Below are 17,772 nucleotides of genomic sequence, written 5' to 3'. Positions count from 1 at the left end.
AGCTCTTCCCTCAGCAATTCTGTGCTAAATTAGGGGGCATACAGACAAGATAGAACCCAGTCCTTATGACAGATATGCAGTGACAGGACAAGAGTCAACAAACAAGCTGCACCACAGAAAATCCTGATCAGCTATTAGGGGACAAAAAACAATCCAGAGAGGCTGCGGGATCTCCAGCCTTGGAGATATTTAAACCTCAGCTGCACATGGCCCTGAACAACCTGATTTAAGGCAGTTCAGTCCGCCTCTGAGAAGGGGGACTGGACCAGACAACTTCACAACCTAAACTGTTGTAGGAATAATTACTTTTGGGAAGCCAAACGCAATTTTATCGGTGCACTCTTGATCAGTTAGACGTAAATAATGAGCAACTCCATTACCAATGAAACAAAGTTTATCTTAATCCTCCTGAGATTTACACATTACTGTCTATAGCTTTATTTGGATTTAAATCCGCGCACTGTTCTTCAAACAAAGAATTCACGCTGAATAGTGCAGTTACCTGACAAGACACAAGTAGGACCCGAGTTTGCCAAAATCCATTTATACATGCTCTTTAGCACTCTGATTTCTATTAGACAATCTCATGACTGCAAGATCAGGAACCAAGCTCCTCTGAATGCATGCACAGTATTTCAGTGCTGCATATTCTAGTCTACGGTTACACCTCATCCCTTCAAAGGCAAAATCTTGACTTCCAGATTTAAAGGACCAGAGTATCAAAGTTAAAGTCACCAAGAGACAAAAAGGATCCATGAGGAATATTAGTTTCTCAAGGTGAAGGTATCTGCAAGCATGGAAGAAGGAAAAGGCAGTAAGTAATGGCAGAGAAGGGGGAAAAAAAAGTAATTCCAGGCAGACCGACTTCTTGTTTGATTACGAGTCCCTGTGAAGTCCAGGTTGCCACATTTCACAAACAATATCAATGATGTTACTGCTGATCTCCACTGATGCGAGCAACAGGGAATCAGCTGCTTGCATCACTACATTTCTGAAAGCTGAGACAAAGATTGAGAAATCACTTTCTTCTACATGATGGTTAAATCACTACTGGAAAGTTACTCTCCCTTAACTGTTTTTCCTAGCAATCTTTCTGGAAACTTTTAGTAAAATAGTTTTTACTAGAAGCAATCACCTGGGTCAAAGAGCATGCAGAAGAGTGTGTTTGTCAACCATAGTTCTCCCAGTTTCCAGTTACAAACACCTTCACGTTTCCTTCACACACATACTCAGAACTGTAAATTCAGCAGATTTTATCTTCCACTTGTGAGATTAGCCAGATTCTGTCTCCAGCTTGCATCCTTCACTACATACACACAGGAAAGGTATAGTAATGCAGCTGTTACGTATTCAAATTGCATTAGCACTTTAGATAGTAGCCCTACTTTACCTTTCTAAGGACAGTTAATTAATTTTCTCCTTTCCAGAAAACGGAGTTTTTCAGCACCAAAACAAAAAAAAGCCTTGACAGTGTGGAAAATCAGTCCAGCCTTTTGCTTTTGTGTGGCTTACTCTTTCCTTTGTCTATACTTTTCACCTTTTATTTTATAACCTCTGAATAAGCTTAGTCATCCACTATACACAGACAAGTGTCTTATGATATGAAAGCAGTGAAAATAAGACAAAGCCAAGCTCTGAAATGAGCAGTCTCTCCTGCACAGGACACCAAGCATAAAACAATGCAAACAACTATCTGCTGCTGCGCCTTGCGAACATCTGTAAAATCTCAGTAGAGGAGGTTTTCATGCTCATGAACAGAATAAAAGCATCTTTTTATCACAGACATCTGCCAGTAGTAGGCTCATCATCCAGGAAACAAGTCATACAAGAGTCACAGCACAAACACACAAAAAGCATGTTGCATGTAGACACTTTAAAAGAAGCATTAACTTGATACACAAGGGCAGACCTACTGCTTTGCACCAAGGCTACACCTATCTTTCCAGTCTAAGAAACAGCAGATTTAGTTGAATTGGCATCCAGTGTGCTCCTTCAAGTTCTGTTCCAGCCGCAGTAGCAAGTCTGAGTAGTTCTCAGCAATTTTAGGGAAGTCAGGAACAGCGCTGTAAGGACAGGCAACCTTGTTCAATGAACAAGGGAAGTGGTTCAGAACAAGACTTCTATTATAGGCACCTATAGAAAAATCTGCACTTTGTGACAGTACTCAAAAATAGCATTCCTATTCAGAAGATGGAAAATAACATCTAAGCACAGGAGCCTGATTTCAATCAGACCTCTGCTAACTTCAGGCCTGTTATTCTGAACTGCCATCGATGGGATGAGAACGTGGCTGGGCGTACTAAACCTGTAAGATTCATGTAACTGCTAATCATCCACTCCAACAGACTGACAAATATCAATTCTGAAAATACTCCCCTGGAAAAGATAAAATCCAGCATTTTTTTCAGCTACAAAAAGTAACAGCTGATCCTCCCCTGAGGAAACCACGATAGCCTCCTACAGGTTATAAATGATGTAATTCAGGCTGCGTGTGGGAAGCTGAAAACATTTGTCTTTTAGCACAAGGTGTCTATTTTAAAGCTGTCACTGCAATATTATCTGTAACCTTAATTAGCTGAAAGTTCTTCACCAGTTAAACCGCTACATTTACATGCAGTCTACACCCCCTTACCACCCATGTCCTCCACGTCAGCTTTTGGGTATACCAGTACCAATGCACACAACCTTGCACGAGGCAAAGCTCCACTGCTGAACACCCCTGCAGCACGAGGGCCAAACTCTACAGGTTCTACTTGCTCCATCAGCTGAACTACCTGTGAAAGTTATTCACACAAGCTACTTAAGATTAATTTGCAGCTTTCTACATGAAATTTTGGCTGTACATGCACTTCAGCTGTTCCTACAAACTGTTTTGTTAAAAGGGACAGTTTTGATTTCATACTCAGATTATCAAATGAAGATTATTTATATAGCCTGTAAAGTATGAAGCCACAAAACAATATGACAGAGGCATGCTAGTAAAGCACTACCTATTTTATCTTCAGGGAGTGCCTTGCAAAGGTGTAAGCAGGAAAACAACAAACTCTGTAGAATACTGGCACAATGTGGCAAAAGTGCAGTTCTGATACAGAGAACTCTGCAGTCGGATCCTTTAAAATCACTGTCTTTACTGCCTTCAAGCAAATTACACAGTATTACTTTAAAAATAAGCAGCCCCAACTTTCACTGCAAGTTGGTGACAGAAGCACAACTTCCCTATACAGATTAAGGGTTTATACCAAAACAGAGGCATTTTATTTTTCAAAGAGCAGATACACAAATAGATGGAGCTTTTTACGCTTTGATGTCTGAGCCCAGGGAGACCTACTGTCTGGTGCACCTCAACCAGAATACACGGTCGAGGACCCTGTGCTCACAGAAAACCACAACGACTTCTTGTTCTACTGATCTGAACATTACCATTTTGCTTTTTATGAGCCTCTGAACTCCTGATGAGGCAGTTCATGTACCAAAGTATCAGCTAAATAGGCGTTTGTATCACACCAAAGCCTGTTCACATAGCATATTACAGAAACTTGCAAAAACAGGAGTTCCTATTACAAATACATTACTTTTCTTGGTTTAGACAACACTTAACAGCTCTGTGAAAAACTCCCCTCAGTATGATTTTGTTCATTAACAATGACAGTTTCTAGGCATCTTGCTCTTGCACCCTAAAAATGAGAAGCAACTGACACTTCTTACAAACAAGAAGCCTTTATTATACTATGCACTTTGAACGTCTCTTCCTATTTTAGGTGGAAGAGCAGCCCACAAACACTGCCTGTTCTCAGATTCCCTTTCGACCATATCACTGAACTATCTTTTAGCTTCTCACTCAAAAACACTGCAACTGAGGAGGCTTTTGTAAGAGACTGCAACAATACAACACCAGAAAGGAAAAAACGACAGCATGCAGAGCACTTACCAGTATCTTTTTGTCCTTTCAGTATTTCTACACAGTAGAGAAGAAAAACCCACCCCTTCGATCTTGTTTAAAACCAGCTGAAATCCACCAACTCCTTTAAACCCTCAGCAACTGCTAGACTGAGTGCCTCTGCTCTGTGTGCTTTTACTTAAGCTGTGGGTAGTGCCTTCTGACTGAAGAGGGGCTGGCTCTGCCTTGCGTAAGCTAGGTAAACACCGCTGTGCCACGCACCATTGGCTGGAGTCAGAGCCTGCATCCTCCTTGCAGCTCTATAAATTCATCCATCTCTGGCCCCAAAAAGGAAAAAAGGAAGCAGAGGGTGTGATGAGAATGATCCTGCAGCCCAATTCCCCAGCAGATCTGCGGCTGAGGTTCTTTGAGAAACGCTGATCTATTTCCTTCTCCACTTTTCTTACATAACTGTACCCATGCATGCTATACCTTTTTATTTATTTATTTTTTAAAATCATCATTTATTAGCCCCGATAGCTTTCCTCACCTCCCACACAAAAAGTGATTTCTTAATACAGTGAGAGTTAAGCCAGCAGAAACTCTTCAGGCATCGCTATCCCTATTTTCACTAATGTTTTAGATTTGGATACACAACACACCTGCAGACACCACCCGTGTATACTGGACTCCCGTAGCCAACAATGCTGTAACAGCTCATTGCTGTAGCATGCACGTTCAGAAAGGCAAACCTGCACATGCCAGACCAGGTTCTGAGCTCATTTCTTATTCCACTAACATCAAAATCACTGCATCAAGCCAGTGGGTGGGATAACTTTAATGTCTGAGCCATATAATGGTGATCAACTTACCGCAGCTTCCAAGTTACTGCCTCTTAGAATTGATCATGCAAATGCTCAGAGGCTGCTGCAAGCATGATACGACACAGCGTAACCTTCACATCAAGTTTTACATCACAGTTGTAGTGGGCCAAGAGGACGTGCATCGTTAGCCTGGCTCACGCGGCACATATGCAGGCTGACACCCGAGACCTCCAAGTTCTACAGGTGACTACTGCTTCCGTTTCTGCTGCTCCTTCCCTGGCTTACCACCTCAATTTTGCAAGCGCAACTTTATGGAATGGTTTCCCTGACCCGTCCATGTTTTTAGAGGGTTTTTTTTTTTTTCAGTTGGATCTGGTTCCCAGTTCAGCTCACAGCATGGCCATGCAGTCATACCAGCAAAAGCAAAGGCAGGAAGGGCAGCGGCATTACTCAGCAGTGCTCAAAGCTAAGCACTGTCAAACCAGCTTTTTGTTCATCATGCCGTAACACAGCAGAAGTTGCAACTCCACATAACTCAGTTTCATTGCTGAGAACAAGGCGAATGCATACCTGTTTTCTCTCCTCAACCTGTACTCCGCAGCCACCCTTCCCTAAGTAATACCATAAGGCTGTCCTCCTGTTAGAGGATCTTGTCACTGACCTGAAAAACTCAACTGCAGAACACCTTACCATAGGATATTCTGGGTAACAAAACTATACAGAGGCTCCGAGATACTTTTTTTTTTTCCCCTCCTATCATAGATTACTAAGCACAAAGGTATCACATTGCTCCACAGAAGTGACTAAGCCACAACCGCTGAACACTGAGAAGTACCTGGAGAAACTTCAACGTACAAGTGGTCCTGGTCCCTTGTTTCCAACTCTTTTGGCCACTAAAACCACCATGCTACTGAACTCTGATGTGAGACTGTGTAGTCATTATCACAGCTATCAGATTATTAAACTGGTAAAGGGCTTAGGGAAAACCCAAAACAATACTCAAACCCCAACTATTTTAAAACCTCGAATAATTTTGCTTATCTGTTTGTGGATTTGTTCTGTAAACCCACTATACCAATGCAAATGAGGGGATAAGAACCCTCCGAATCAGTCTCATCAGTAAAACCAGCCTCATCAAGCCACATCTTGAGATTAAAGTTGAGCCCTGCCCCCTGCCAAGTATCAACAGCCTCACGCCACTGGCACATTAAGCCAGCTTTTCCACTGGTAACTTGCAGAACCTTAAAACGGCACTTTTTACTGGGGTGGAACTGTTGCCCAGCCCCATCTCTCCCACCACCTTCAACTATTTTATACTTTGTCCTGGCCTATACAAGGCTGGCAGTTTTAATGCTGTCCTGTGGTTGGTTATTTTTTGCTTTTTCTAAAAAAGAAAATACAACCACACCAGGCCTGTATTAGTATCACTTAACACACAGATACCACTTCTAGGTTGCGTTACTTTTCACACACAAGCCATAACATTTGAGTTGTACTGTTTTAAAAGTGTTCATTCCAAAAAGCAGAACTTCAGACTAGTTTGCTTCTAGAGCTCCTTTACTTTCTTATTTTACAGATGCCACTCTTCAGCGTCCAGGTTAATATGCTTATGGATTTACTTTATGCTGCAGCCCCATAAGAAGCCACAGGTGAGCAAACGCTGGTGGCTATACCTTCTATGGCCCAAGCCAGCCTCCCGCAGATAACAGTCCTTATCTCTGCATCCCACCTGCCTTTATACTAGTGACCCTGTGGGTATTCTGGAGTGCAGTCTTCTGCTATCAGGCAAATACACCCCATAATGCCCTTTTTGGAGCTAATTGTGCCCCATGTTAAAGCACGTTTTTTTGAGGGCTTGTTTTGCCCCTAGCCTCACTGCTACGTGGCTGCCTCAGAACCTTGCTAGACAGAGTTTGAACCACCTTGTTTCCCTGCCTGTGTTTACTCTCAGCCATGCTCTACTCATCTGTTCTTGTGTCAACACTGCCCCTCACTTTTATTAAGAGGAGGGTTGAATGATTCCCACTCCACACAAGAACTGTGCTCTGCCTTGAGGACTGGAAACAAATGCCTCACTGTCGCTAGGCAAGCTATTGGATTTTTCCCGGAGCAGAGATGCTGCTGACCATGCCAGACTACAACAATAAAATCTGTAGCCCAAGATATCACTGCTAATTTCATGAAGTGATGCTTAACTGCAGGGGAGGTTCTTTCCTTGAAGTTGCTGAAGAAATAAAGGACTGTATCGTCATGTTCTTCTATCTGACTCATGAGCAGATGCTGTACAGTTTGATATAATTATATGATTTCACATGACATTCAAAATGAGCTTTGAAAAGGAATGCATTTCTAGCTGTATCAGTTAAAAAGACAGTCTTGCAGATACAGGCAAAGGAAAACGTTATGTCCTCTAGTGTGCAGACAGCCCAGAAGCCCAAATGGCAAGCTCTTCACCCCAGAGTTAACCTGATCAGTATATTACTACTGGATTTCAGGACAGGCATTTTAAACATGTCTGATGATAATTTTATTTAACAAAACAGGCAGGGAGCGGATAAAAACCCCACACAGGGTAAGTGCTTGAAATGGCTGCACACAGGGTACAAAGGAACAGAGACTGAAGGAAACACTGAGAAAAGAGAGCAAAACCATAGAAGAAAGACTAGGATCTGTCAACGATCCCAAAGGGGAAGTCTATTTGTACACTGACTACTGAAGGTACCGAAGGCTGAACATGTGCTATACACCACCTTACCTCTGCTTCCCACAAAGTCAGTGGCTGAACTCTGATCAAAGACAACGATACCCAGAAGAGACAAACATTTGATGTGCTACAAAGCATTAACACTGTTAGGGGGTTCCCAGAAGTCTAACCCCAGGTGCACAGGGGAGGAAGAAAGGAAGTAAGTTTACTGGCTTCCCAGCCCCATTAGTCTTTCATTCTGCTATGTCACACGTAATCTCTGTGCAAGGAGTTCCTATGTTATACAGTTAATGAAGTCTTACTACAGTGTTTTAAGGAGACTGGGGGCAGGGGGTGAGCTGCCTGAAGCCAAGAACATGCTATTTAGAGTATACAACAGAAACGTTAATCAAATCTGCAGGAAGAGGAGGAGGGAAGGAAATGACCTAATCCCCTGCACTACTGTGTGCTGCCTTGTTGCAAGAAGTAAGAAAATGCTCGTAAGGGCTGAGCAAACAAAGGCCCATTGTTATAGCTACAGCTTTCAGAGTATAACACTTTTCTGCATCTCAAGTTTCTGTAACATGAAGAGTAGATGGTACTTTATGAACTCTTCCACATTGACCACTTCTGGAAGGGGTAGGAGAGGCTAATTAGATTTGCAGGACAGCTGACAAAAAGATCTAAGTAGAATCTCAAGCTCTTAAGGGACAGCAAATTCTCCTTCAAAGGGATTTGCCAAGTCTAAAATGTCTGTCATCCAACAACCATGGTGATCCTTAGGCAACTGTGGAGCAATTCGTCACTGAAGCTGCAGTAGCCTAGTTACAGACAGGCAACAAATCACCACGCTGCAGAGAGGCATTTCCCACAACGAGTCATACTTTGCCATCAAACCTAATGAGCATTTCTTACAAAGTCTTATTCCACCCTTAGATCTTTGTGTGCCTGCTCCTCAGGTACACCAGGGAGGCCCTTCTACTCAAGGACAGCATGTTACCATCAATGCATATCCCACCCTACAGACTGAAAAAAGCCAAACTGAAAAAACCCAGGCCCTCTGTCTCTAGTTTCATCTCTGGTTTAGTAGGCACACATGGTTTTTAGCACTGTACCAACTATTTTCAGCCTCCTAGGGGAGAGATCCCATCATGAAAAGTGCATGCAAGATTTCTGATCCTTGGACTGAGAACATATTTCACCACTAACCTTACTATGAGTTGAAGGAACCTCAGGCAGGAATAAAGAAATAACCTACAGGACAGCAGGACTGCTGACTTACATGCTTAACACGTTTCCAAGAGGCTGAGCCAACTCCTTTCTTCATAAGGGGCTTCACAGAATCAGAGGATAATTCAGGAGGTCATTTAGTCCAACCGCCTGCTCAAAGCAGGAGTTGGCTTCCCAGATATCAAGCTATTACTGCAGCAGACTGGAAGCTTTATGTATGAAATGGCCTGTCAAGACACGCATTCCCTCAGGAGACAGGAAAGGCGTTCTGAACACTGGACAACTGCAGCCGACAAGCAGTCCTGCAGACCAGTCTGGAGCTTCGCATTTGTTCACAGCCTTCCTATGACTGTTTGATTCAACATTTGCTTAAAATAAAACAATTGGCAAAAATTACTGCAGTGAGCTTGCTGTAGCCACACCAAAGATTGTTCGGGCTGATTAAACACTTGAAAGTGAGACCTACAGCATACCCTGTATTTTACAACAGCTTCACAAAACAAATGTGTCCCAATAAGCAGTTCGACACTGACACTACAACACTCTTATTCACAGCAATCATTACCCAAGACAGACATTTAGGAACTGAGCTGCTCGTAAGATGGTCCTTCACCTGGCTTTCAAGAATGGCCTGAAGCATCAGACATGCTGGATTCCTAAAAAAACTAAGACTGAAAGGATGATAGGGAAGGCATTCTGAAGAAAACACACTAATTTCCCAAAAGGTCAAACCGATGTAAACCACCCGCTAAGACAGAAAGACACAGATGTACTTGCACCAGGCTTCTTTCCAAGAGAGTAAACTTGAGTTTCTCAGGTACCTGGAAACAGCTATTGTGACTTTTTTTTTATTTTAAAGTTCTCCAGGAACATTTCTGGATCTTGAAAACTCTGCAAGTCAAATACTGTATCTGCAAGTTCACTTAGCCTAGGCTATGCACAAGCACTTCCTCAAAGAACTTTTTAGCTGTAGTTCTGTGTTCTTTGAAGAGCAAAACTCAGATTCACTGAGCTTCAGGTATTGTGGCTTCCCCTACATAAAGAAAGGGAAGCCCAATTTGAATTAATATCCAAGATGTAGTTTTCCTGCTTGCAAAACTTTCAGGGTACCTTCTAGCAGAACTAGCTGAACCTGCATTACCTGAAAGTTTTCATTCCCATAAAGCTAGATCGTTTGACCACAGACTTCCTCAGAGAAAGTTAAGACAGTCACTAGAAGTATTAACACATCTTTACATCACTTTCAGTAGCGAAAAACATTTCACATAGATTAGCAAAAAAAGGACAGAAAGAGTATTCAGTTATAGAAATTAATCTGTAACTGGCTGACTCCCCACACTCACACTCTAGGTGAGGAGGGAAAAAAATCTTGAGAGACAAAGTTTAAAAACTATTCAGTACAGTTTCTATTAGACTCCCACATCACACAAATGGACATCTTAAATAAGGCAAGTACCTTTTCATTTGGAAAGGCTGTAAAACACTAAAGCCAAGTTTATCCAATAGTTTCCCTCTGCTTTACCCTAAACTCCTCACCACACTGTTGACATTCATCATTTTGACCGTAGTTCATCTGCAATTCCTGTAAAATAAAGAAAGTGCTGGATAACCTCCACACTGCTCTCCTCACCTCTGCATGTGAATGACCCAAGTCTGTAGTTCGTACCTGAATATTCTGTAAATCGCTGCTAATAAATGTACCATCTTCCTATGTTCCTCCTCCAGGACAGTCTTTATATAAGGTACAAAACCTGGCCCTTTCTAAACATACCACCTCCAGCATTTACATATAAAAGCGTATGACCTACATACCTCTGGATAGCTGTCAGAGGTCTGCCTACTCTCTGCAAGCCAGGTGTCAGGTTTTTATAGTGGCCCGATAGGATATATTACAGCCCTACACATAAATGGCTGGTCGGTACCTCAATTTCCTTTATTTCTGACATTCATGCCTGTTTCTTTAGGAATATTTTAAATCATGTTGTATGAGCTCAGCTGCAGAACAAAGGTTACTTCAGACAATGACTCAAGAGAGCAAGAATTGATTCCTTTGCAAGTACAATAGGTTTCTAATAGAGGTATATTCAAATATCTCCAGATACATGAAAAGCCATCTCTTACCCAGTGAGGTGAACCAGCTTTTATGCTAATACAGCTTGTATTTATACATAAACACAAAACTTACTTTTGGCACACTTAAGTTCCCATGTTAATCGCCTTCTACAGCCAGCAATTCAAGGAGGACAAAGTTCAGGTATCTCTTCCACCTCCTTGTGTTACATCACCTACCTGGTCCCAGCTTGTTACTGCTCAGAGAAAGAAAACCATGCTATTCAATTTACCTTTTTTTTCCCCCCTTTATAATCCCATGGGCCATGTATAATTTAGCATGCCTAGAGTGGACCAATACTTTACTTCCTGCACGTCTAATCCAATTTGGATAAGAGGTTTGCTGCTTATAAAAATAAACAGGCAGTTGCACTTCACCTCTATGCAGGCACTAGCACCTAACACCAAAAAGGTCATTCCCAAACAGTAGTAAGAATTCAGTTGTAGGGATGCCATCCCTAAATTTTACTCCTTGGTTGAGACAGGAATCCAGTTTGTTGTTTACAGGTACAAGGAGAGAGCTGGTCAGTACTCCTGGCTCTCGTCGTATACGACATCTGGCAGTATTGTGCCAAACATATTCTCACCAAAAAAAGCACCGAGGACAGAATACCTCAGCCATGGAGATGAAGCAGTACTACTTCCATAGGGACCCAAGGGACTTTAGCCTGACCATATGGCCTAGTTTTAATTAAGAGCTAAGGAAATCATCAACATTTGACTTCTTGTTGAAAGTTTTCAAGGTGTCACTAGTTTCAAGTTTTCAATTTGCTATGTATACAGAAAAATGCTACCTTCAAGTAAGAGAAAGTATCTAGCTGAATGTGGCAACTCTGAAGTTAGTGTAGTCTTCAGTTGCAACCAGAACTGATGGAAAAATACTCTTCACGCATGTGGATCATGTTTGGAAAAACACCAAAAGGTATTTTTGCACAAAGATAGTAGCATTTTTGTTTTTTAAAACAGCCATGCACTTTGGAATCTCTATTGCTTTTTGTCCTCTCAAAGTATGTCACTAAATCAGACAACAGTCTAGCATATGAAGACAAAAGCAATTTTAAATCAGTGGAGTGTGTGGATACTGAGTTGTCACTGTGGCAGAACACTGATCCAGCAATAGTCAAAGCGTGCACCCACTGCCAGGCAGCATTATAATGTTCAGCTGGTAGTTTCATGGACTGCCCTCACATTTTCAGTAATGTGAACACATCATTAACCCTAATGAAACTACATTAGCAAGACAGCAATTTGACTCTCAGTAATGTTAACAGTGAGGAAAGTGCTACTGAAGACAACACACCCCTATGTTCTCCCTTGATCCACCAAACTCAGAATTCCGTGTGAATACAAACCTTCAAGATTTGGCATAGAAATTGATACGATTCCTAAAATTGGGGTTTGGGGACACGAGTTCAATGTATTTCTCATCATCCAATGCAAGTTCACTTATTTCCCACACAAAGTTCTCAAGCAAAAGAGCTCAGTAATTTTTTCTGAAAAAACACATGCTTAAAGCTGTACCCTGGCTAGGACTCTGGTTCACTGTGCATACCAGCTCACATTCCAAAATTACCTGAAAAATCCTCAAAACCAAGTGTAGCTGAGCAGTTACTGACTGGGCTAGACGGGCGTTAGCACATGCATGAAAGAAAATTCTGCCTTTCTTTCCCATTTCAGATATTTCTCCAACATGCAAAGATAAATGCAGAAGTATCTCAACACTTGCAAACTCACCTCTAGCAATTACTTTGGCTTTGCACTTTGTACCCGTATGCATCGAGAAGCAGGCTTTAAGCAGCAAAGAAGCATTCATTTTCTCTCAAAGAAAAATTTTTCCATTCAGGAAACACAAAATACCATTGGGCAAATATACTGAAAAGAGCATTTAGCCACAAGAAGTTGCAGTTTTGACAGCACCACAACTAAGTGATTTTTAAACAGCACCAGACAATCTGAAACACAGTAGTACTTCACACAGTTTTGAAATCAATTTTGTTTGATTTACAGCATTCAGTGCACTTATTTATTAACCAAAGCGAGTGGTTAACATAACACAGACTACTTTTCTGAATCTTGAGAAAGAGGTTGAGAGCAGCCTGCACTTTAACCCACGGTGTGCACTCCAGATAACCATCTATTGGTAGTCTGTATGGGTATCTTGAAGTGCACCTCTGCATACCACAGAAACCTTAAGTCCTGTTTTTCTAGTATAGCAAAGCTAACAGCAATAATCTGGTACAGAGGAGCTGTTTCACTTGCCCTTTTTTAGTCAGCCCTTCCGTGCAGAATGATTCATTCCAAGAAATCTGGCTCTTCAGAAGCCATCTTTGCAAGTTTTTAGGGGTAGACCAGCCCTCTCAGGACTGACATTGTTTATGAACATCTCTTCAAATTACTAACAGCTGCTCATACTAAGCACAGTGGTGCCTCATTCACACGCCTTCATAAAGGTTTGTAGTTCTCCTCACATTCAGTTTGCCATTTGTCATTAGTTACCCTCCTGCTTAAGGATGTCTCAAGTCATCTGTGGAGCAGAAGGCCATACAGCTGCAGAGGGTACCAACAGGCACAGGCAACCAAGCTGGTACACATTAAGAAGTTACTACCCAGCCTCAGCAGAGGCTCATTCAAGCTCCTGGACCAATTCAAATTCAAAGTAAAAAAACCAGCATTTAAGGAAGCACATTCAAGTAATAAACTATGCAGCAGACATACTAAATAAAGAACTACCATACAGCAAAATCATTGTAGCCAATTTGATATTAAACCACCAGAATGAGTTTATGAATTGTCAGATGAGCAAGAGAAAAGCTACAAGTTTGTCAGGCTTGTCAGCTGAGACAATAGGCAAGTTGCTACCTTTAGCAGCATTGATACATTGATTAGTATTGCCTTGATACAACTTACTGGCAAACATTTTATTTAGAATTTCAAGAACAAGTTTTCAAGCATACTCAGTCTCACTTCAACTCCAACACCAGCTGCAGAAGCAATATATATTCTCCAAACATAAAAGGAAGACTTTATCTGGCTCCACAGCCAGTGTTGTACTCTTCAGAACTCTGAAGTCATTCTGTACTTTTAGCATTTCACTGATGGAAGCGAGTGAATTACATCACCCAAAATAAACTCTGAACTATACAAATAAACACAGCAGTATCACAAACTCGCCCTCCTCTAGCTGCTCTTTAATAATACTTTGTGCTTGTCTGTAAACATGACCACTAGGACAAAAAGATGTGAGGTCAGCAGCACCAAACAACTCTGAAATGCTATCAACACCATAGAACATTAGCAAGCCAAGACAGTGTATGGAGTGTATCAGCATTAATAATTTCATTAGTTTCTGATGTGAAGCATTTTTCTTTCAGTAACCACTTCCAAGCTGACTGAGGCTTTTCCCTTGTTATAAGGGAGGCACTTCATTTTAATTGCAGAAAAAGTAAAAAATTATAAAACCAGGCAAATACAAAAAGCCTATCTTCTAAAAAAAGTGTTCACTTTAAAACCTACCTGTGACCATCATAGTTAAAATCCTAGTTTTGCAATGTAGAGTTATTTTTTTCTCCTTCTGGTACTAAAAGCAAGCATGCTTGTATTTGCTGGGCTGGGATTTGCAAAAGTCCCAACTATGGGAGTAACTGCGTTTTACTTGTCCTAAGGCCTTCTTTTAAGAACACGGCTGAGCCTAACATTAAGGGGTGTGAGTTTAGGAATTACTAGGCCTCTTTAAACATCTTAGACCTGTATTTTCCAGGTCACCTTCCCTCATTCAGCAAAATGAAAGGTTATTACAATCACAATAAATGTGATTTCTGTCCCAACATCCTCACATGTTACTTACCAATTTTTTTATTAGCAGTTTTAAATATCTGTGTTTCCCAAATGTATAGCACAGTGCTTATTCCTTACCTTTTGATACAGAAGTCTACTTAAAACGTAAGAATCAGATAAGAAGGAAAAGAAAGGCTGCAATCTCCACCCTCAAAACAATACCCTATATAATTGTATACACTGAAGCAGCAAGATTTGTCTTGCTTACCTGCAAAAAATAGAGGCCCTGGACACAAAAGTTGAGCAAAGATAGCAGAAGACCTAACACAAAGAGGCATTGAAATATTACAATTGGAACTCCCAGGGAAGTGGCAGCCAACTGAAATCAAAGACCGTAAGAAAAGCTTTCTTGTTACATGGAATCTCTTCCCAACCAAAAATGCACAGAGTAATCTAAAACAGCTCCAGCCTACAGAAGACTGCATCCTTTGACAAAACTTCAGCCTTTTGGCTAACTGCTTGCAAACATGCTCCAAAGATGGTTTATACTGTGGCACAAATGAAGAATCTCTAATTAAATAAAAAAAAAATAAAATACTTGCAGCCTGTAAGTTTAGCCCAGACTGGAATACTGCAACAAGATCCTCTTCCTTAAGACTCTTTTTAAACCATGCCAAAACCATTAGTTAGAAGGATAATCTAAATAAAGCCATTGTTAAAAAAATAAAACTACATCATACCATGGCTGGAACAGCTAAGGGACTGGTCAGGGAGGAAGGATTATTTCCTGGCACAGTAATGTAGCAACAGACTGAGTTCGCTCTCTTTTCATTATTACATTAAGCCTTCACAGTGTTTCGCAAAAATAAAACTGAGGTTTGTAGCTCATCTGTTTAACAGATGATCAATTGTATTGAGCAACAGAACTTTGTTTCTACACATACCATGCATTAAAAAAAAGTAAAAGCATACTTAGCAAGGAAAAGAAAGTAAAGTCCAAATTCTGTTTTTGTTCGTCTACCCGGTCACGCCATCAGCCCTGATACCTGAGCCCAATTATGCAGGTGCAAGTAAGGATTCAACTGCATCGAAGGCAACTGAATTAACCAGCATAAGCAAGATCACTATCAGCCTACACAGGCAAGACTGTACTAGAGCAATCTGGGCTGGACGTGTAATTTAACTCACTGCTCTGATTTTGGATAAGGTCCAGACCTTCAGAATAATTACAGTGCCGTCAGAAGCAATGCTCAATGTCGGTTACAGTATTTAAGTTGCGTACTGTTTGTCTGAAGAGATGAAGCACTCCAGTGCCAGGTACCTTCCAGCTTCTCAAGCCACCAGCTTCAATGGCATCCCACAACTCTCAAGGAAAGACGCTCCCACTAAGTTTGTTGCAAGCATTTTGGCTTATACACAAGTACTTGAACACAGCAAGTCCTCTCTGACCCACCATATTTCATTTGATAGAACCTTCTTCCTAACAGATGAGACTCCTGAGTTGATAAAACAAATCTCTAACAGCTACACTACTGTTAAAGCCATATTCTACTATCTGTTGAGCTTCACCTTGAAATGCAATGGCAAAGTGATTTTGAAATAAGAATTCACTCATGACAGAAACTTGACAGAAAGTAGAGAGGTGCAGCAGAACGTACAGCTGATCAGAAACTAAAATAAATATGCAGCATAAATTCAAGTCAGCAAACTCACAGGAAATCAATAATGAAGTGGTGTTTTCTGTACTTAAAATGTTTTGGGCTGTTAATGACCAATACTGACTGCTCATAACCAGTTTTAGGGCATTGCCAGTTGAAACAAAAATAGCAGCCATTGAAGTACTGATACCTTTGATCATGAAAAACACTATTATGATTAGCATCTCATGCCTACTTGCTCCAGTCCCCTGAGATGCAAACTAAAACCGTAAACATTTTCAAAGTTATATGCTAGAAGTCTTCTCACTATTAATTACACCCGCTGTACCTGAGGTTGTACTTTCAATTCCACTTGCATTAACTTGGTATGAAAACTGGTTCAAGCAAGGAACAGCTGATATTCTCACAACCCTACATTACTGCTTTGGTGCAAGCAATAGGAAAAGGAGGCAGGAGCTGTCATCCTCAAACCAGAGGGCTAAGGAAAAAGAACAAGCCACAGATACATACACAGACAAAGCTAGGGAAAGCAAGGCAAGAACTTTAAGCTTAACACATCAGAAGGGTATATAGTCAGCGTAATGACAAAACTTAAAGAACCTCTCAGAAAACTCCTGTGATTGAATTTGTTTTTCTCCAGTTAGTGAGAGAAGTCAGCTCATGGAAAAACTCTGGTCAGCAGGTCCAGAGCAAAGAAGGGTGCAGGGCTGCACAACCTGGATCTGGGGAAGGGCAGCTGTGTGTGCGCAGCCCAGGGAGATGGGAGGGAGAAGGCACAGCCCTCAGCAGGCACTAAATCCTGTATCAGCTCAGAGCTTCTGGGAATAATTTGCAGTAGAAACCCAACACTAGGGCATGAGAAAGTACAATGTGGTACAGCTGAGGAGGCATCTCTCCAATACAATCGTTTGCAGTTTTATAAAAGCTGGGGGTGGTTGCTGTAGAGAGATTATGTCCAATGAACAACTTAAAGCATTCTCTCCCCACTTAACTAAAAAAGACAATGTTTAAAGAACAGATACCACTATGGACAGTAACAGCAAGAGAATACAAATATTTTGTATTGTTCTACACTTGTACATCTAGCAACTACGCTGAATCAAAATCTTAAAGGTAAATAAAAGGTCCATTTTAACTCTTAAGTTCCCTTGTTACTGAGTTTTCCCTTCAAATTTTTCATCTAGAGAAGCAGTTCAGATGCAAGTAGGAAAGTCTGTTCTTAGAGCAACTGTGTAGATGTAAACTCACCATGTCCAAGAACCACGAGATTGTAACCGCACTTCCACTTCGATTTACGATACATAATCAAAAGTCACACTCGCAGAGGGAAAATGACCTGTTGATGATGGTGACTGTCAACAATGGGTTCAGATCAGTTAGCTGCTAGTGCAGACAGGACAACATTTTTCAACACTGTGAGAGAAAGTCAGAGTGAGACCATATGGTTAAGCCCCATCCACATTAGCACCAAAAGGCTAGCATCAGCAATTGAGAACTGTCAGCTGGGAAGTCCACCTGTTGCCCACAGCCTCTTTGAAGAACGATTTTGTAGAGGTTTATCAATGTTGGCTCAGTGTCTACTGGAATATTTGTGCTTTTCTCAAAGTGCATTTAACA

General features: G+C 41.3%; 1 protein-coding gene across 9 annotated transcripts in view; it reads right to left on the bottom strand.

The window, feature by feature from the left end:
* PELI1 (pellino E3 ubiquitin protein ligase 1) overlaps positions 1–17,772 on the bottom strand; it is a 47,082-nt gene that overhangs the window by 15,847 nt on the left and 13,463 nt on the right. Inside the window, exon 2 of one of the 9 annotated variants that reach the window (XM_014279908.3) lies at positions 17,404–17,568. The exons of 7 other annotated variants lie outside the window; for them this stretch is intronic. In XM_014279908.3, coding sequence (XP_014135383.1) covers positions 17,404–17,458 — 55 coding nt within the window. In that variant the 5' untranslated portion in view covers positions 17,459–17,568. Of the gene's footprint in view, positions 1–3,928; positions 4,079–17,403; positions 17,569–17,772 lie in introns of those variants that run through there. One more of the 9 variants, XM_027805387.2, reaches the window with a different exon arrangement.

Source organism: Falco cherrug, chromosome 6 (genome assembly GCF_023634085.1).
Source record: "Falco cherrug isolate bFalChe1 chromosome 6, bFalChe1.pri, whole genome shotgun sequence".
Taxonomy (NCBI): domain Eukaryota; kingdom Metazoa; phylum Chordata; class Aves; order Falconiformes; family Falconidae; genus Falco; species Falco cherrug.
The sequence above is the reverse complement of the archived record's forward strand: the minus strand, read 5'-3'. Positions and strand labels throughout refer to the sequence as shown.